General features: G+C 32.7%; 1 protein-coding gene across 1 annotated transcript in view; it reads left to right on the forward strand.

Annotated features, from left to right (window-relative positions):
• The window catches only part of LOC145239752 (ganglioside-induced differentiation-associated protein 2-like), a 92,603-nt gene extending 70,168 nt beyond the window's left edge, over positions 1 to 22,435 (forward strand). Inside the window, exons 7-12 of the mRNA XM_080103159.1 lie at positions 46 to 226; positions 8,437 to 8,590; positions 11,108 to 11,247; positions 11,980 to 12,034; positions 12,175 to 12,318; positions 20,502 to 22,435. Coding sequence (XP_079959285.1) covers positions 46 to 226; positions 8,437 to 8,590; positions 11,108 to 11,247; positions 11,980 to 12,034; positions 12,175 to 12,318; positions 20,502 to 20,555 — 728 coding nt within the window. The 3' untranslated portion in view covers positions 20,556 to 22,435. The remainder of the gene's footprint in view (positions 1 to 45; positions 227 to 8,436; positions 8,591 to 11,107; positions 11,248 to 11,979; positions 12,035 to 12,174; positions 12,319 to 20,501) is intronic.
• The last annotated feature ends 337 nt before the right edge of the window (positions 22,436 to 22,772 follow it).

Consider the following 22,772-nt stretch of genomic DNA (forward strand, 5'->3'; position numbering starts at 1 on the left):
CTTTTACAGTTTGGAATTAAAATTTTATTTTTATTTCTTTTACAGAAAACTTAGGACGAGAATTTGATGAAACGGTTGACTTAAACAAAGAATTCCGTTCACCTGATGGCCCTGCTGTCGGATGTCATGAATTTGCTGTGATGAAGGAAGACATTGACAAACAGAGACTGTGCACACTGCAGGCAAAACCATCATCTGAACAACTAGAAAAAGATAGAGCCAGATTGTAAGTAAAGTAATTTCAACAGATTCAATTTTACATAAAAATACAATAAAGATTTCTCATTCAGCTGTTCCTAATCAAATTGAAAATATAATTACATCTAATTATAAAGATTTTAAAACTCTGCCCCCCTCCCAACGAACTGGATTCTAAAATAACAGTATCTATATCTAATAACTAATAAGAGTTTGTCCTCTAAATAAGAACTATGTGCACAGTGACATTCTCATCAAGGGTGATAATAGCAGTCGCAAATGTTTTCTTCTAGTGGCTGAAGTAATAGAATGACTGAATAAATATGAAAGTTAGACCATTTTCTAACAAAGTTAAAACATGCTATTTCAAGTTAATTTGACTTTGAACAATAGCTGCACCATCTTTTTTCATATACTGCTCATGTAGTTACGGTATTGGCTGCAAAGTTAAACTAATTTACATATTAACTTTGTAAAAGGACAGATTGTTATTTTTTTAATTTAATGATAACAAATACTTCTGCTCAGCAATATTCTTTAATTTATCGGACAAATATTTAGCATTTGTGCTTAAATGTTCCTTTTTTTTTTTTTTTTTTTTTTTTTTGCAATCTATTTTCTAAATTGCAAATGAAAAAGGCAAATTGATTTTTTCTTTAGTCACATTTAAAAGATTAATAAATTTATATTGAAATTACCAAAAATATTAATGCTTATTTATATGAATGAATGAGTAAGCAAAATATATTTTTAAAATTAATGTTGCAAGTATTTCAGGTAGAAAACTTTGCAAAGGGATAATGAACCTGTAAAGCTTGCTATTTGTTTGTAAATAAGCAAGCAGCACAAGCACTGTAAAAGCGGTTGGCGAGTGTCTATTTAAATAGACATTTGATGAGGGCGTTTGCGAGCACCGATCCCATTGGCTGGAGGTTAGAACTGCTGACTATCAAACGCAATGGTTGTAGGTTCAATCTCTAGCTAGGGAAAGCTGGTGCTGCCAGATCAGGCTGTCTATTGACTTCCTGAGACGAAATGCACCTACATTGATGTTCCTTTTTGTTTTTCTATTCTCTTTTGTAAAACTTAATTGTGTTCTACAAAAACAAAAACAGCCATTTCCCTTCCCTCCCCGCCTTTTTTTTCTTCCCCTACTTCCCAACCAGCCCTGTCCCTGTCGGTGGGGCATTAGAATACACCGACTGCTCCCATGCAGAGAGTAAAAGTCTCTCAATGGGGCCACCTGTTGACCGTGGGTGGCAACCTGTAATGCCTAAGGACGGGATCCTGGTGGTTGAGCAGATCATGTTCAAGGTCCTATTAGGACATGAGGTGCAACACACCACTTTGGCCCTTACTTGGGTTAAGACATGTGGTTGGATAGGCCCGATCTAATCAATCGGTTGGTCATGACTAGCACTAAATCAGACAAACACAACAAGAAAATACGCTCACACTCCCCACATTAGGCAAAAACTGATTTAGTAAGCGGTGGCTGGAGGGTCAATCAACTTGTTGAAGAATGGATAAAACACGGCTGGAAAACCAACATCTTTTCTAGAAATGAGGCCATTAGAAAGGACGAAAGAAACACGGGTGCTTGAGTCCATCAGCAGGAAGAGTATACTTCTTCTGTATCCTTGTTGTGTTGGGGCGAATGGGTTCCCCCCCCCCCCCCAACACTTCCCAAATAGGGCTCCGAGGCGGGTGGGGAGCAGGAGAAATGAAAAATTCAAAATATTTAAATGGCAAATAAAAAGCCTCAGAAAAGAAACCATTGTGAAGTTTCAGACAAATCTAGTTCAGATTCAGAAACAGAATCACAATACCAAAATCTTGTGCAAAATCTACCTTTTTTTATAATCATTGAAGCAACCGAAGGAAAACCGATAACAAAAGTGTCCCTCTTCAAAATAGAGAAAATTTTCTCGAGTATCAAACCAAAAATGGTCAAAAAACTAAATAACGGCACACTACTAGTGGAAGTAGAAAGCCAAAAGCAAATAACAAATCTTTAAATGGAGACTTTTTAATAACCAAAAAGTAAAAATCTATCCCCACAAAACTTTGAATATTAGTAAAGGAGTAATCAGGAGTTCAGAACTATCACTGTGCTCCTTGGAAGAAATTAAAACTTATCTAAAAAATCAAAACGTCACCGATGTAAAAAGGATCCAAATTAAAAAATATGATGAAACCATCGATACAAACTCTTATATTCTAACCTTTAATACCCATCAAATCCCGAGTAACATCAAAATAGGATATGAAGAAATCAATATAGAACCGTACTTACCAAACCCTCCCAGATGCTACAACTGTCAAAGGTACGGACATCATTGAGACCGGTGCACACACTCTCCAGTATGCATGAGGTGTGGAGAAAATGAAACCCACACAGATTGCCAAAAAGATCCAAAATGTATTAACTGCCAAAAAGGCCATAGTGCAAATTCAAAAGAATGCGACAAATGGAAGAAAGAAAAAGAAATTATTAAAATAAAATATACAAAAAATATAACCTTCCAAGAAGCTCATAACCTAGCTGGAAATATAAAATATTCAGAAATAACAAAAAAAAACATACAACATACCACCGGACCAAATAACCAAACAACAAAAGCAGACCTATTAAACATCAAGTCAGAAGACATCATTAAATTACTCAATGAAGTAAAGGAACTAATGGAAGAATTCAAAAAAGCTATAAAACAAATCAACAATGAAAATAAAGATTACAAAACTGAACAAAACTCCCAAACCAAAACTCAACCCAAAAGACCCACAAAACCCCAAAGTGCTACAACACCCACAGAAACAACCCCTCTAACCGAAAAAAAAAAAAAGAAATACACCAAAAAGTGCCCATGAAGGAAAAGGAAACAAACCACCAACCAACAAAGAAGCTAAAACTAAAATAAACAGACCACGTTCATCTTCCAGACCAAGAGACTCAATCCAAAACAGATTTGAGGAAATGGACATGGAAGATCGAAGATCAGACACCAACAACTAACAAAAGTTAAAAACAAATACATAAAATCTAATCATGACTCAAAAAATCATCCAATGGAACTGCAGGGACCTAAAACCCAACATAAATGACTTATTACTTTTTATAACAAACCATCAACCAGCCATCATATGTCTTCAAGAAACCTTTTTAAAAGATAAAATAAATATAAAAAAACTATAAACAATACAATCACATCCACAATACCCAACAGAGAGCCTCTGGAGGAGTATCTATACTTATTAGAAATAATATCCCACAAAGCAAAATAGATCTAAACACTAATATTCAAGCCATTGCTGCAGCAGCCACACTACACAGAACTATAAATATCTGCACTATCTACATCCCACCCCAAGATCCAATAGACGAAGCAGAGCTGAACAAAATAATAAATCAGTTACCCAAACCCTTCTTACTGTTAAGTGATTTCAATAATCACAACGATATATGGGGATCTGCATACTCGGATAGGAAAGGGAAGAATCTTGAAAAAATTAACGACAATGACTTGTGTATATTAAACAATAAATCCAACACATACCTTCATCCTGCTTCAGGCACCTACTCAGCATTAGATTTATCTTTGTGTGACCCTACTATCCTCATGGACTATAACTCGAAGGTTCTAGAAGATTCATGGGGTAGCGACCATTTTCCAGTGATTTTAACAAATCTAAAAGAAACAAAAATCCATCTCTCTCAATGGAAAATAAAAAAAAGCAAATTGGGAGGAATATAAAAAAAAATGCCAACAAAAACTCTCAGAGGAGGAAAACCCAAATAAATCCATAGAATACTTCTCTAAAACTTTACTAGCCATTGCACATGAATATATACCTAAAAGTAGCAGAACAAACAAACAACAAAGACCCTGGTTTAACAATGAATGCCAAAAAGCAATTCACCAACGTAAAGCTGCCTTACGAAAATTCAACTCCCAACCAACAAAGTACAAGTTAAACCTTTTTAAGCAAAAAAGAGCAGTGGCTCGTAAAGTTATTAGAGAAGCAAAAAGAACATCATGAAAAGACTATATAAATAAAATAAACTGGAATACAAACCCCAAACAAGTGTGGAACATGGTAAGGAAAATTTCGGGTAAAAACTCACCCTCCCCTCTAAATCATCTCCTACAAAACAACATCAAAATAACGGAGACAAAAAGTATTGCGAATCTTCTTGCTGAAACCTTTCAAAACAATTCCTCCAGCAAAAATTACAGCCAATCCTTCCAAAAGATAAAACAAGATGCAGAAAAAAAGATAAATAAATTAAATTTCAACTCAAACAACAAAGAAGAATACAACTATCCTTTTACTAAAAATGAACTCTTAAAAGCCATAAACGAAGCACATAATACAGCTACTGGGGCGGATGAGATACATTGAGTTTCTGAAACAACTTCCTCCCAAATCAATAACACATCTTTTAAACACGCTCAACAAAATATGGTTCAAGGGAAAACTACCCAATAGCTGGAAACATGCTATCGTGATCCCCATCCCTAAACCAGAGAAAGACAATTCAGATCCACAAAATTTCAAACCAATTGCATTGACAAGTTGTCTCTGCAAAACATTTGAAAGAATGATAAATAAACGACTGAATTGGTATCTGTAAACGAACGACTCAATTGCCAACCTACAAAGTGGTTTTGGAAACAAAGAGGAACAATGGACAACATAGTCCGATTGGAGACCTTTATCAAAGAAGCATTCATTAAAAAAGAACATGCAATAGCTGTCTTTTTTGATTTAGAAAAGGCATATGATACAACATGGCGACAGGGTATAATTAAAGACCTTTACAATCTTGGATTAAAAGGCAGACTACCCATACTGATTAAAGATTTTCTATCTGATAGAAGTTTTAAAGTAAGAATCGGACCCACCCTATCAGACACAAAAATACAGGAAGAAGGAGTCCCACAAGGATGCATTTTATCAGTTACGCTATTTAATATAAAAATTAATAATATCGTAAATTGTCTAAACAATGGGATAAATGGCTTATATGTGGATGACCTTGTAATCTGCCATAGATCCAAAAATATTCATACTTCAGAACGCCAACTACAAATGTGCATAAACAAACTAACACAATGGATGACAGAAAATGGCTTTAAATTTTCAACAACTAAAACTAAATGTGTCCATTTCTGTAATCATAGAAAAATGCACAATGACCCTGTTAAATAGCTGATCAACATAAAGTTTTGGGACTTATTTTTGATAAAAAACTCTCCGTCATCCCTTAAAATATTTAAAACAAAACTGTCTCAAGACTCTACAACTATTAAAGGTTATAGCAAATACTGAGTGGGGATCAAATTGGTCATCACTCTTAAAATTATATAGAACTCTGATAAGAACCAAACTAGATTATGGAAGCTTCATATATGGTTTAACCAGAAAAAGTTACCTTAAAACTCTAGATTCTATCCATCACACAGGATTAAGACTTGCCCTGGGCGCATTCAAAACCTCTCCGACAGAAAGCTTATATGCTGAAGCCTATGAACCTCCACTAAAATTGAGACGTGAAAAATTAGGCTTACAATATTATCTAAAACTAAAATCAAACCCCAAAAATTCTGCCTATCAATGCACTTTCAATCCTAACTACACACATCTATTCAAACAAAAAGAAAATGCAATTAAACCCTTTGGTCTCTACATGGAAGAAACAATAAAACCACTTACAGACAACTCAATAGATCAAATCAGCATCCACGAGGAAAATCTCCCAGAACTCCCACCCTGGCTGTTAAATCAACCTAAAGTCATACTAGACTTGACAATATATCCTAAATCCAATACTCACCCTGCAGACTATAGAGAAAAACTAAGCAACATTCTGGATACTTACCTAAATTGGACACACATTTACACTGATGGTTCCAAAGATCAAAACAAAGTGGGATGTGCCACTATCTCAGAAAACACTATTCAGCAGAAAAGGTTACCAAATAACTCTATCTATAGTGCAGAAATTACAGCCATAAACCTGGCTCTAGATATTATCATCAACCAAAACTCAAAAAGATTTATAATATTTGTAGACTCATTATCAGTATTAGAAACAATAAAAAATCAAAAATTAAACAATCCCCTACTCATCAAACTGTTACAAAAGATCCATTCTATCCTGCAACACAAAACTTTCTTTTGTTGGATTCCCAGTCACTACGGTTTCCGTGGAAATGATAAAGCTGACATGGTGGCCAAAAATTCCTTAAAGCTACAAATAAATGACATAAAGGTCCCATATACGGATTACAAACATTCAATAAACATTTTTATCACAAAGAAATGGCAAGAAAATTGGAACAATTGCCAAAACAACAAACTCTTCCAAATTACTCCTATACTTAAAAAGAACCCTCTAGATACCAGAAAATCACGTTAAGAAGTAGTAGTCTTATCACGTATCCGGATAGGACACACATAACTCACTCCCACCTACTAAAAAGTGAAGAACCCCCCCCAAATGTATACCATGTCACGAACCTTACACAGTGAAACACTTTTTACTTGACTGTCATGATCTCACACGAATTCGTCAACACTACTACAAGGCTACAAGTTTAAAAGAACTCTTTGATAAAGAAAATCCTAAAACCATTCTAAATTTCTTAAAACAAGCAAATCTTTACCATAAAATATAAAAACCATCAAATAACAAACTACACCAAAACATTGGCCGAATATACCCAGCAAAAATCGATTCTGAAAATATCAAAAATTTAAATCTTGTATACAGCATTAAATGACCCAAAGAAGGTTCATATGCTGGTTAAACAAACAAACAACAAACTAGCTAGGGAAAGGTGTTGGTCTAGCCGCACTGATTCGCTGTGATACAGCAAAATTGTACTGTATGTGGATGACTAACACACGAATGCTACTACTTAGTGTTGGAACGATTAATTGAGAACCGAAACAATTGGAATATTTGAGGGTATCGGAAAAATTTGTACTGATTTTCCATGCCAAAACGATTCTTTTGTCTTTTTATTTGATTTTGTTTAAAGCTAAATCTTCCATTGCTGGTAATAATAAATATTGATTTTAAGCCACCAGTGAAGCAAAAATTGATAGATTCTCTCCCACAAGTATGTTTTTACATTTAGGAAAATATTTGCACATTTAACATGTGTGTTTTTATGGTAATCAGAAAAAATACAACTATATAGTTAAATATTTAGAGATTTATAAAGAATCTGAATCGGTAATTGTATCAGAACCGGGGGAAAAATATTGGAATTGCCCCATCACTAATATATATATCTAAACCAATAAAATTACAAATAACATCAAACATAAACTGTTTAAAAAAAAATACTTATGCAAAGTAGAGATCCAAGTAGCTGTTTTAGGGTATTTGCCTAATACTTTTTCATTTATCATACCTAAATTACCATCAAAATGACTTGGTGTTTTTATCAATACTACATTATCTTATAAAATGCTGTATATATGTAGAGAACAAATGCCCAAACACAGCTATTTGTATATCTAATTTGCATAGTTAAAGAGTCTATAATGCATTAATGGCTTTGCCAACTTATCACATTGCATAATTCATTATTTGAAATGCTTGAAACATTAATTTGAAATAATAAACATTTCACCCTTAATATATATACTTAATGGAAAAATATTGTGAGACCATTCAGTTTGAAAATAGATGCTTTGTTTCATTTAGTGACATCAAATAGTGTCATGCTAAATGTATCCCTTTCAACAGTCTGTATAATTATATGTACACATTTACCGAATTGGAAGATTATCGTTTACTGGTGTATTTGAGTAGTCCCAAATTTCTGACCTTGGAAAATTTAATGATTAAAAATAAACATATCCCAGTTTGAAGTTATAGACATGTTTCTTTTCCCACTGGAGAAACTTATTAAAAGTAACGTTATAGTTAAAAAAAAAAAAAAAAAAAAATCTATTGATAAAATAGCACCTAATAATCTCAGACGAGGTACATATTTTTTAGCTTACCTCATAAAAAATAACACATGATCTAAATTTTCCATGGCCAGAAATTTGGTACTGCTCGAATACACCTAAACCAATTATATTTCAATTTGAAAACTAATATTTCTCTGCGGGCATTTTTAATCTTTTTAGAGTATAAAATATTTGATTATTGGTGAACCACCAGTTTTTAATTTTTTTAGATTCAAATTTTTATTTTATTTATTTTTTCTTTAGATATGACAGATTTTTGTTGCGTGCAAAACAAGAAGATTTAACAGATATTGCTCAACTTCAATGTATATACCAGTCAGGGGTGGATCGACACGGTCGTCCTGTTATTGTATTCATTGGCAGAAATCTTCCAGCTAACTGCATAGATATGGAACGGGTGAGGATTCTTTTGGTTTGTTTGGAATCATTAAAAAAAAAAATCTTAGTTTCAAAGTGCATTGAAATAACCCATTCAAAACATAATTTCAAAAACAGCGTTTGTTGAAGAGTTACCTGTTGGAGAGAGTGAGCCTTGTTCTCCGTGATCAATTTGAAACAATTTCTTGCAGAAACAATCTGATAATTCAAGCGATCATTCACATTAACAATTCTATTCATCTGTCGAAGTTTATTCTTACTTGCCTCTCCATGAGGGTAGAGTTACGGTCAGTTTTTAATGTGGGGAAAATCTAGCTCCCCAAATAGGAGCATTTTGAATTCGAACAAAAATTAAAATTGTCTCTGTCTAGAAAAGTGACAGAAAAGATGAAATGAAATATTAGCCAAAAAGCCAAGGTTAACCTTTGGCTTGCTGAAGGTACCACTTGCTGTTCTGTGGGAGTACTATAAACATACACTCGGCAGTATGTTTAGCAAGTTGAATAATTGCAATGAGTGAGAAATATTTAATTAAAAGAGAAATCACTCGAAATATGGAAAATATCTCTGGTTTGGGGTTGACTACCCAGAATTTGATGTCCGCTTGAAAGTGTTATGGTTCTACAGATATGAGATTCCTCTGTTGTGGTTATGCCCCACTCAGTTTCCAAATTTAGTTGTTTTCCAGAGATTCTCCAGTATTTTTTTGTCTATAGGTAAGGTTGGCAATTAGTTTTAGGTAGATGCTGGGTGATCTACCACAAATGATCTGAATATCTATATTTCAGCGAATGGGTTTGAGTTGACCCGCTAAACATCAGTTGAGGTTTTTATCCTTCTTTTATCTAATGCACTGTGTTCATTTAGACGGGCTAAGAATTTTTGTTTGCAAAGCTTGCTGTTCAAAGAAAATGAGTATCATTGTAATATCTGATCAAAATAAAACTGTTTTTAAACTGCAGTTGTCGTTTTTCTTTTAAAAAAAAAAAAAAATTTTTTTAAATTTTTTTTTATACAAGAATCACCATTTATTAAGGCATGAAAGCCACTTGAGGATAAGGGTTAATGAATGTAATGTGGTAGTGTAGTAATCGTTAACTGGGGCAGAACACATGGAAATTCCACAGTAGTTGAAAATTTTAAAACACATATCAGTAAGAAACTTCATATCACATAATCAAACAATTACAATTAGGTTGGACCATGTACCATTAAAAACCTTAACTAAATCACAAAGCTCTGGATCTTCAGTTCCTGGTATCTCTTACACAATTGCATCAGTTTGTTGAACTGTTCTGATCTTATCCTGATCTCGCAGCATTATGATCATGTGGCAGTGTGGTAGCCCTCTTTTTTGAAATTCAATAACATAAACATTTCTAAATGGAATTCCCAATACATGTCTGTCTTTAATGCCTTTCAAAACTTCAGCTAGATGTGCATGATACACACGTGATTAAGTCAGGTCGATTTTTTTGTAAGTTTAATATTTTAGGATATCTTGGATTACATGTGTATGTAAGGAATAGATCCTGTTTTTCCGTATCTTTGTACTAATTTCAACATGTCATGTAAGTAGGTAATGTTTTCGCCTGAAATGCATAGGTTTAAAAGCAATCTAATTAACAAAAGCATCTCATGATTTTACTTTTTCAATATGAAATGTAAATAGGTAATAATTTTTCACCTGAATGTGTAGGAAGAAAAGATTCCTAATCCAAAAAAGCACCCTATCATTGTAAATATTTAGACATGACACTTAAGTAGATAATGTTTTCACCTGAAATGCGTAGTTTTAAAAGATCCTTAAACAACAAAAGCACTGTATGATTTTACTTATAACATTTAAGTAGGTAATATTTTCTCCAGAAAATTTGTACTAATTTCAACATATAAGTAGATAATAATGGTAATTTTTGAAGAGGGAAGTTTTAATGATTTTTAATTGAGTAAAAGTGACTATAAAGAGAAGTAATTTGTTTCTCATTAATTAATATTTGCGATTTTTTTTTTTTTTTTTTTTTTTTTTGACGCCAGATGTACGGTCATTTAAATTAATATTTAAATGGGGTAAATTGGGTAGGATTTGGATTATTTAAAGGGATGCTTCTTCTTCAAGATATTTCGGTCCATCAGATCCCTGCAAATTGTGTCGAACTATGACGATATATGCAATTTCAAATGAAGCCATTTATTTAATCCATGGGAGTAACTTGTTCTGTCAGCCATGACTGGGTAGAAATCTTAAGTAATTCAGTATATTCTTAGTATCGTCTGTACTAAAAATTGAACTTTCAAGGCCTTTAATACTGTCACATAGAACTGATTCATTATGTCACAGGTCCATGGTGGATTTTTTTTTTTTTTTTCCAAACATAGGACAATCCAAGGTATATTTTAATTTACTTTATGATTAAATTATATATTAAAAAAAGCCTTAAAGAAAGACATTTATTAACTTGACTTTAGTATAATAATAGAATTACTTTTAAAAATTTATTTTTATATGGATTTGTTTTTAAATGTTTATTTGTAGATGCTGTTGTATGTCATCCAAATGATGGATCCCGTTGCTGATAATCATTATACGGTTGTTTATCTTCATTCACTCACGACGGCTGATAATCTACCTGCGACATCCTTCATGAAATATGCCTATAATATCCTTCACGATAAGTGAGCAATTGAAATTCTTTCACATTGTATGCTATTTACAACGGTCATTCCAAAAGTAAATCTTCCTATTTTTTTTTTTTTTAATCAAAAAGTTTAAGAGCTATGAAGACGTACCATCAAAATGGACAACCTTTGTGCTCCAGAATTTATTTTTCTATATAGTCACTACCATTATCAATACACTTTTTTGCTAGGAATTCAATAATGCATCTCTGCTTCTGATGCACGTTTATGACAGAGATTGCTTTCATAGTCTCACACTATCAATATCTGCAACAGAGATGAAACTTTCAGATCATGAATGCATAAGTTCAGTTATTATAACAATGCAGTTTGCAATCCCCTCTGATCCATTCAGGTGGAACAAAAAATAGGAAGCATTATTTTTGGAACATTCCTTGTAGATATTAATTAGGTACTCTTTAGGAATTGTCATCAAGAGAAATTGGTTGGTTCCCCTATGGAAAATAAGACGAAAAGGAAAAAACTGTTTCACTGCTTATTTATCTCCATATAAAATTGTTTTTTTGTCGCACTTACATTGATATTAAAAGCCTACATTTTCTATTTAAAAATTATTAAAACGAACTTAATCTAATTTGCATAAACTTAAATTCATTCTTTTATGGTTTCTTATTAGATAATTAGTTTCATTTAAATCCATGCAGTTAATCACCATAAAGTTATAACTAAATAATCACTATAAAATTAATTTCTTTATTTTTATTATAGGTACAAGAAAAACTTGTCATCTTTTTATATAGTTCACCCAAATATTTGGTTTAAGGTAAGCTTTCTTTTTGCCCCTCCTTTCTTTTCCTTTTTGTTCTGATTCTTCTTTTCTCTTATTTGTATCTTTTTCTTTTTTCATCTGACAACTCATTTTTCTTTTCTCACAAATTTTCTGATTTTTTTTTTTTTTTTCAGATTTCTACATGGTTCTTCACAACATTCACTGCCTCAGAGATCAAACATAAGGTTCATCATTTACACGGGACAGAATATCTATATGCTTATATCAACACTGATCAATTTGATGTTCCACAATGGATATTTGAATATGATGTAAAGGTAATAGAAAATCAAAATCTTTCATGATTTTTTAAAAATTATTTACTTAAGGAAGGTATTTTGTAATCTAACAACCAAAATATACTGTAAAAACTAAATTTAACTTGAAAATCCTCTCTAAAAACTTGCATGGTCTATATCTGTCTACAGTAATATAAAAAAATCTGTATGGAAGTTCGTTCCTTTGGACTCCAAAATGGCTCGTAAAAACAATCTATCACCTAGAGACTCAATGAAGAATACTTTCTTCACATTTCATGGCATGAAATGACCTATAGGATTAATGTGCCATTAAACAAAAACTTACCAAAACGGCTCGACCAATTTTTATGAAATTTTACACAAAGGTATTTTGTGTACCTAGCAGTAGATTTTGTATGAGAATGTCTTTGATAAGTATCAATCAAAATAATCCAATGAAAGAAGGAACAGACGATTTTCATCTTACACAGCCTAGCATCACGAATGCATTTGAAGTTTTATTATCACACAAACTGAAAAGCCTGACATAAAATTAACATTCAAGCCATTATTATCACTGCACAAGTAGTAAGGCCAGGCAAAATCAACAGTAGGTTCATCGATATGACAGAGATGCATTCAAAATAAATTTTTAGAGCACAATTGAAGCATGACATGACTTTTACATTTTAAACTTTAATTCAACCCATTATATATAAAAATAATTTTATACAATTAACAGTAATATACAACTATCATGTGAACCTTTTTTTTTTTTTTTTTTTGTTCACTCCAAGCAAGGCATATTGCTACTGATGCAGAAATGACTACTGCAATAGGGACCCGGTTTCAAGTGAGGCAATCTAGACAGTAGGATGTTTGTTTACTTTACATTTAAATTTCTGCATGTTGATATGATTAGGGAAGCAGTAAGGAAATTCCAAAAGCAAATGGCTCAAAGAAGTAAAAAATCTTAAGTCTAAGGATCTCTACAGCGAAAGGAATGTTAGTTGGATGTGTTGGAATATTTATGTTGAGGGACACAAGTGCAGTAACTTCATCGAAGCACATTCCGTGGAAATACTTATAAAACCAACATAAGAATGCAACACTGTAATGATAGAGGCTGAAGTTTGACAATGTGATTTTTAAGTGTAATTCTAAATAAGAACCAAATTTTTAATCTAAAAGCTCTCATATTGTCAAACTCCAGCCTCTATCATTGACAACCAGTAGATGCCATTTTTTTTTTTTTTTTTTTTTTTCTAGGATGCATTAAAATTCAAGCGAGGAAAACTCGAAGGTGGACAACTCAATTCGAATAATAAAATTTATCTATTTCCCTGTAAGAGATCATCAATGACAGCAAAAAGATACTTAATCGCTAAAAATTGTGAAATTTGATTTTCTTTAAAAAAAAAAACAAAAAAAAAACTATAACATAATTTTCGGAATATAACGTTTGTTCAGTGATGAGTATGTACACTATAAAGATTTTTTTTTTTTTTTTTAAATGTAATTGTAAATAGTGCAAAAATAATTGATGCATATGTCCAAGAGAGAAATTGCCAACTGAGGAGAGGTGACCTATAACAAAAAAAAAAAAGGAACTGAACAAATAACAGAATATGATTGGAACCAGTGCGAACCAGTTCAGAAGCAAAATACCTTAAAAGAGAAGTTTTTGATCACATATCTGATGAGCAGCAATCTTGATCGCTTTCAACAAGTGGTCTCTACTTCTGATGTTAAATGAATCTGATTTCTGTACAAAACCCAGAAAGGTTGCACCACAGGATTGCCTAGTTTACATGAAGCTTTCCTCATTGACCGTAGTTATTCGTTAGATTTGCAAGATAGGTTTGGTACTACCAGATCAAACTGAAGATAACGGCTTTCTGACCTCAAATGCACCAAGTGTTAATGTTATTGTTTTTCCTTTTCCTTTGCAAAATTCAATCATGTTGTATAAAGTCAAAAGCAAAAACAATTTTCTTATAGAAAAAAGCAAAAAAGAAAAAACTCCATGAATAAATGTTTGAATATACAAAGAACCTGAAGTATCCTGTACCTCTATAAGGCAACCATTCGCCCATGTATGGAGTATTGCTGTCATATTTGGGCTGGTGCATCAGCTACTAGTCTCTCGCTCCTTGACAGGGTTCAAAAGAGTCGCAAATCTGATAGGCCCTAAACTGGCATCTAAGCTTCAGCCTCTGTCCCATCAACGAAACGTTGCATCCCTCTGCCTGTTCTACAAGTATTTTAATGGTGAATGCTCTGATGAACTGCAAGCACTTGTGCCCCCACAACGTGAACACTCTCGACAGACCCGACAAGCTGCAAAATCCCACCCCCACACTGTAGAGATCCCTAGATGTAAAAGATCTTTCTACTCCGGTAGTTTCTTCCCCAGAACCGCTAGACTTTGGAATTCCATTCCAGCTCACTGCTTCCCCAACTGTACTGACATGCAGAAGTTCAAGTGCAACGTGAACCAACATCTTGCTGCCCAAATCCCTACATAGTACCCCAGTAGATGTTTCCCCTGATAGTAGCCCCCTACACCAAAGTGGCAATGTGCCTTGTTTGGGGTGAAAATGTAATAAAAAAAATAAAAAACCTCAAATTACTGGATTCAACAACAGCAGTTTCCAGTAGTTGCATATAAATTTGGGGGAGATAAGGCATAAAACACAATGAATGACGACTGCACATGTACAGAAGCATTGTTATCATCACTCCATTGATTTGTGATTCTGAGCTTGACATATTCTTGTTGCTACAGATGCCAGGGGGTGATGTATCCTGATCGTCTTTCTTCCCAAATTTTTATCAGAACTCTGTTAGCTATGTACTTTTGACACTAACATGTCAATTTCACTATCACAGTGAGAAAGGGTTCAACTTTAGGGAGGAGGTATTGCTATTGCATATATTTGCCTATTGTCTGCATGGATATCCACTTTAGTGCAAGGGGCATCAAATGGAAAGACTTTTTAGCTTCTAAATCTAAGCACATCCATTTCTTCATTTGTATGACCTTATGCTACCAGATTGGGCTGCCTAAAAATACTGGCTTCTTGACCTAAAATGCATCAAGCATTGATGTTCTTGTTTTTTTTCTGTGAAAAGCTTAATCATCTGCCCTGTCGGCAGAGCATTAGAATATGCCGACTGTCCCTTTGGAGAAAGTAAGTCTCTAAATTAGGTCCTGGGTCTTACCAGATCAGTGTTTTGAGCTGCTGTAGATCTAAATTGAAGTGGTTTGGGTGGTGTAGTGGTTACAGATGTGGTTTGTGGACTTTGGTACTGAGTTCAAATTCTATTGGGAATACTGCATCATTTTTGGTAATGCCTTTGGGAAAAGTATAAACCCTTATATCATCGCTCTTGCTATGGAAGGGTAGACTAGAATCTCAACTAGTCATTGGAAACTATGAAATAACATCAAGTATTTTCTGCTTATTCTATAATCATTATTTTCAATCATCCTAAATTCTTGCTACTGGATACAGTTCAGGAGGTGTGGTTGGAGATTGCACAACTCTGGCTTCACTATAGACTTCTCATGCAGGTATCATCACTGATAGTATCCATTGTCTCTGGAATTTGTAAGATGTTTTCTTATTAGGCTTATACAAAAATATGCAAAATGACTGCCACGATTGTGTCATTTAACAGATAAAGTTATCTTGCTGGATTTTAGAATTTAAACTTGCATTGCGAGATTCGATTCTGCTGTTTGTTATGATTACAGTAACTTGTTTTCCCTTGGACCCCAAAACCATCAGCATCTAGCTCATTGAAGACATGGCTTGCTCTCTGTTGACCGAGGTACATAGTCATGTGCAGTATTAAGAGGCCCATCGTCCTTTGAGACAGGGTTCGCCTGAGACATCCCTATCGGGTAAAGTCAACAGGGCTGCCCAGGCATTTTTTGCTGATCAAAGTGCGCTTTCTCTAATGTTCTAGCTTTTTCAGATGCCGTTTTCCTGACCTTGTATCACATCTTTCTGTGATGAGACGGAGATAAAGATATACAATTCCTTGTTTTTTTGACAAAATATAAAGTGTAATATCTGTCCTGATACTACTCAATCTTTTCTGTCTTTGGTCAGTGAAGGAAAAACCTCTCTAAATTGTACAAATTTTAATTTTTGCCCTAATCCAGAGCATTCTAAAAAACGGACCCTGTGTCTAACTCTGCTCTTATATGAAGGGAGGAGAAAAAAAAAAAAAAAAGAATCGTAATTAAAAATTAAGGGAGATAAATCTTCAGAACTTAAAACATGACTTATCTCCCTTATATTACTTTTATCCTCGAGCATTTTTTTTCTCCCTATTTCTTTACTGTCTTTTTTCTATATTAATATTTTATGACCACTTTGTATTTCTGTGTATACGTGTACTTCTCGCCTATACGTGACTGATACATTTTTACTTTTAATCCTTATTAATTAGCAATACACATGGTCGATAAAATGCTTTGGATAATCAGATTTCAAGGGGTTTCTGCTAAAATAGTCATATTTTACAAACCAGAGCACTTTGTCTTCAAAATACCACCGTTTTGTTCGGAACTGGATATACTTTCAAATGAATTAGTAAATAATGTACATTATATATTTTAGAGTTTTAAGTAAATAAAGTGATAAAAATGTGAACATCATAAAACAGCGTTTTCGGTAAGATTTTATAATGACCCCCCCCCTCCCCATTTCTAAACGCTCGTACTGCGTTTCTGTTAAGAATTTTTTTAATGAAATTCGAAAATTAGCCACAAGAGATGTAATTTTTAATAGTTTCGAGTGTCCGAAGTTCATTTGTCCACTCGTTTTTTTGTTGAAAAAAGATTTCAAAATGATTGAGTATGGAAAATTTTGAAAACAATTTTCTTCGGACACTCGCTATCAAATAAAACAATCTTTTTATTATGTTTATTCGTTAAAAAGATAATTGGACAGTTTTTTCTTTAGTGGTACGTAGCAATTTAAAAACATGATATCCGAAAAAAAAAATCGTTATGAATTTGAATCTAGACTAATGTAGTATTAGTAATAGCATCAGCAGTAGCGATAGCATGGCGTAAACAGACGTTTCTTTTTATTGATTTTTATTTAATTGAAAATCTGGTTATAAAAAAAAATTTCTTACATGTTAGAGCTATTTTGTTATCAACCATATAAATATTTAAAAAAAATTGGGTAGTAGTCAAATGTTGAAATATTTGAACAACCGAAGATGTGAAATACGATTGTTTTGATTCATGTGTACGAGCAGTACACACTTTTAAATTTCGTCTTTTAAAAAGTGTTTTAAGTGGATTATTATCGAATGGAAACTAATCTACCCGATTATTAAAAAAAAAAAAAAAAAAAAAAATCAATATTTAAATATTTGTAGGAGGTGCTCAGTTAAAAAATAAAAGCGGTAGAAAAAGACATGAAATGTAATTAAAAATCAAAATAATAAAATTCAAAATTTTTAACTATTTGTCAGCTTTAGTAAAAACTTGTTTCTTTTTTTTATATTTAAATAGGTGGAACAAAAACTAGTTGATATTTTTCCAAGCGTCATGTTTTCTGTTAGAGTGAGGTCACTTTTTGAAATAACATTTATTTTTGTCTGTTTGTAGTAATTCTTGTAAAGTTTCACAATGAGTATCAAACACCCTCTTAAAAAAAGCAAAAAAACTAGCTTAATCCTATGTCTAACCCTAGGTACAAGTAGCAAGCCTCCTCCTAAAACCTTTAGCCTTAACAATAATGCTAAGTACAAGTAGCCGAGTTCCCCACTAAACAAACTTCCTCTGTAAGCTCATATAAGCATAAAAAACGTTTAAAGAAAAGTGTACATGATTAATCTCCCATAAAAAAATAAATTGGTCAACTGTCCTAAAACGCTAGGATGGTCTTGAAATGGTAAATTATTTTACATTTATGTGAAACCAACCACCACTTTAAATTCTAAAATTGTTTTTGTTTTGTTTCTATCAAGTCTTCAGGATGTTCACACAGAATTTTCCTTAGCCCTATCATTAACCCAAAGTCAGAATGGCAACCTCCCCACCTTCTCATAATTGCACAAAGACCCTCTTAAAAACCACACGTAATTGCCTTTTCGAAAACAAACAAACAAAAAAAAAACGCCCAGGATTTATCTATCATAGGAAAAGGGGGGGAGGGGGTAACTGCCCTAAAACGCTGGAATGATTCAAAAATGAGAAATCATTTTACATTAAATTCTAAAATAATTTTTGGTTATCTTTTATTAAAGATTTTCGAGTTATTCACATGTAATTGTCTAGGTAGAATCACATTTTGGAGAGGTGGTCAGATGGGGAGGGGTAACAGAAGGTATTAATCTACAATAATATCAAAGAAATATTGCAATATATTCATTTTTAACCAATCCTAGATTTTGATTTCAGTTTTTGGCACATAAAATGCATTACAATTCAACTTTGAGTTCTCTAACTTTTCTTTTAATGGATATATGGCATTTTTAAGGAATTGCAGCATATTTATGTGCATTTACTGCAGATTATTTGAAAACCTTTCATTTCTGGAGATTTAAGTAGCATATTTGGATTCCTTGCACAAAAATACACTTATATGGTAAATGTCATTGCTTAGTCTAGTGTTTAGCATTTTTACTGAAAAAGTGGCGTAAAAAAATGTGACAAAATGCATATGGTCTTAAAGAGCGAAAAATATTCAAACATGCAAGGCATAAAAATAGTCATAACTTAATTTTAATTGGATTTAAAAAATTTAAAAAGATTCTTTCTTAGCTTATCAAGCTCTTTCTATATATACTAATATTGAAATATTTTAAGCCATTTAAATTTTTTCATGTGTATTGCTATATTAATTTTATATAACAAATGTCAGGCAACACCAAGTAGGTAGTTAGTACTGTATTTATCTAGTTCCTTTGTAGGAGGTCAGACACAAGGTCAGGTGTAGTTTTTGAAAACTAGCATACTAGATGAAGTACAGTCCTAGAAAAAATTGCTTGAGCAATCCTATTAACATTCCTTGGTAGAAGTGCTTTAGGTGATTAGCACTAAAGTCACACTTTCTCAGGTAAGATCTGGGAGGATGGACTTTTTAGAACTGAACAGGATTATACCACAGCCTGGTAGCAATGAAACCATTGTCAGACTGATTGTCAGGGATATATCATCGAGACTGTTGTAAACAATATCTACTCTAGCTGCGGATAGTGTTATAATGCTAACGATATGTAGCTTATAAATAAAATGTTAAGTTGAAATAAAATACAAAAACTGCTTGTTAGCAACGTGTAACATGATTACATAGCTATTGAAGTATACCCCCCCCCACCCAAAAAAAAAGAAATGGGGCCATATAATATATTAGGTTTTTTGTTTTTTTTCATGCTATCATAATCTCCAATATTATATAAAAAAGAACTTTGTGAGTTCGTTCCCTATAGACTCAAAAATGACTGGGCCGATTTTTATGAAATTTTGCACAAATGTACTTAATGTGCCTGGCAGTGTTCTTAGGTAGGTTTTGAGGTTTTGTATTGGAATGTCTTCGATAAGTATCAATAATTGAAATAATCTGATGAAAGAAGGAACAGGCAGTTTTGACCAAATTAACACCTTATACAGCCTAACATAAGTGCATTTGAGAAGTTTTATTACTGCACAAGCCAAAAGGCCCAACATATAAAATCAACGATAGGTTCATTGATATGACAGGTGCATTTGAAATGAATGTTTAGAGCATAATTGAAGCATGATACTTGACTTTTGCATTTTAAACTTTAATTCAAGCCATCATATAAAAATAATTTTATAAATTCAACAGTAAATTCTCTACAGTGCAATGTAAACTACAATGTATTGTGAACCAAGTCATTGCAGAGAGGCATGTGAAACTTCCTCCCAGTGCACTGCGATGGGCCCCCAGCTAGAGCAATAGATTTGATTAAAAAATGGATGATTTCACCAATTTCAATGACAATAAAAATATTGGAGTGTGAAATATTCATTGATCATTCAATCCCGGGCAACCTCGGGTCTTCCTGCTCATGGTAAATAAACAAATATTTTTTCAGTATGTTTCTATAAAAGTCACTTTTCAAATTTATCTGGCCTAATGATTCTCTCAATTTTTTTTGTTTTTAAAATTTTTTATTCCAATCTTAAAATTTACAAAATGCTTTTATTTTTCTATGTTTTTCAGGTGAACGGCCCACGATATTATGCTCCTCCTGAGGACACTATTGATGAACTGTGATTTCCCTGCCTTTTTTATTTTATTTTTTTATTAAAAAAAATGTTAAACTGAATACAAGTGATTAAATCTAACAGAACTAAAGCAGATTCTTATGAAATAAGTGATTCTGAACTTATAAAATGTGTACACGTATGTATGTATGTGAGAAGAGATTGATCAATATCACTAAAATTACTTGTCACTGTTCTTCCCATAAAAGCATTAAAATATCGCTGATAAAGACTGCACTTATCTGAGGTAGGGGTGGGGAATATCTGATTGGCTCAGTGGATGATGTCAATGCTTATGAAATCAATCATGTCGAGTTCAAATCTTATCAGATCTATTTTAATTACTTATGCACTAATGCCCTTGGGAAAAGATCTAAACTTCTACTGCACCACCCCTCATCTCTGGGTAAAATAGAAAATTATCTTATGTAATGAATCGTTTTTAAATAAACATAAAATTACCCCTAAAAAAGGTGATGTGCTGCAAAACATCGGATCAAATTATCTGAGGAAGAGCTAGGTTATCAAATGAACGCAATTGTCCATTGGCAGGGATTCTTGCTGTCGAAATACCATATCCAATATTTCTAAACAAAGTTGGGAGAGAGGTATTTACACACAGATGATGGGTAGATATGCAAAAAGTATATATATTAAGCCATAATATGAAAACCAAGGGTTTTACCAATAGACAAACCTTACTCAGCTTTAATTACTGAGTAGATCAGCTCATTTGATCATCAGTCCTTCAATGCACTCATTCTTTTTCAGGGTTCCATGAAGGAATGATGTTAAGTTAGGTTCGTTTGTGAAACTTGTGATTTCCAACTCCTAACTTTAATGTCTGTATTGTAGATTAATATATATTATACTTTTTTTTTAAAAAAAGAAAAATTTATCAATGTTCAATTACCACCAGAGTAAAACACCAAGATATTTATTTAAATAGGTACAGTCAAAAGATTAGAATGAACCTGATGTTTTATAACTTTATTCTGTTTCTGAATTCTAAGGAATCTGAGCAGATATGAAATGCTAATCTTCAGTGTTGTAGGCAGGAATTTGAAAGGTTACAAATTTGATCCAAAATTTGACTGTACCTATTTATTATATAATATGTGGGTTTGTAATGTCAATATTACTAAATAAAACCTGTATTGAATCCACAGGGCTGGAGATAAATAAAAATATGACAAAGTAAAAATGAAACTAGTACATGTCAATTTTTGCTTATCCCAATCCTGCTGACAAAATAAATCCCTTTTTTTTTTTATTTTACTAGTGATCTTAACATTAAAAACATTATCAGCAACAAAAGAAAAGCAAGCAGTATAATAACATATTATCGGAAATAATTTCCAACACATACACACACACACACACACACACACACACACACACACACACACACGTGTTAGCTATTTTTTTTTTTTTGTGTACATATCATCTGGAAGAGTATTCTACAAGATGAAACTGAACTCTTCCTAACGAATCATAATTCCTTCATAAAAATGAAGCAAAAAAGGTTATATAAAAAACAAAACAAATAGATCAAATCAAAAAAAAATTATATTTAAAGAAAAAAAATTTTTATTTTTGAATTTCAACATTTCCCTTCCACCCCATCACAAGTTATGCCATTTTTTATTTGTATCATGCATCTGTCTTTGTGTGCATGCATGCGTGCATGTATGTATGTATGTATGTATGTGTGTATGTATAATTTTTCTCACAACTGAACCTGAAGCCAACCCCTTTGAATCCATCCTTCTGAATATGTGATATAAATATGGATATTATCAACAAAGGTATGTTACTGTGAATTTTTTTTTTTTACAAATCAATTTTTTTTTATCAATTCCTGTAATAAAATTCAGAATTCTAATTTGACTTTTTTTTTAAATGATTTTTGTCATCTTATATTACATAAAGAAAAATCACATTTTCAGCTAGTGTTACCAAATCAGGCTGTCTGAAGATATCAGCTTCCTGACTTAAGTACACCAAACATTGATGTTATTGTTTTTTTTTTTCTTTCGCTTTGTTCTGCAAAGTCAAAAACAGCAGTTTTCTTCTATAACACAAACCAAACACCATGAATAAATATTTGAAGATATAAAGTTCTTGAAGCATAAAATCTTTTATGAGCATGATAGATTCAGAATTAAATAACTCTAAAAGGGTTGATATGCCGTAAAAAAAGCCATGAAAAACATGGCCCCACCAA

The sequence above is a fragment of the Euprymna scolopes genome, chromosome 19 (assembly GCF_053919585.1).
Source record: "Euprymna scolopes isolate OS-2025 chromosome 19, ASM5391958v1, whole genome shotgun sequence".
Lineage (NCBI taxonomy): Eukaryota > Metazoa > Mollusca > Cephalopoda > Sepiida > Sepiolidae > Euprymna > Euprymna scolopes.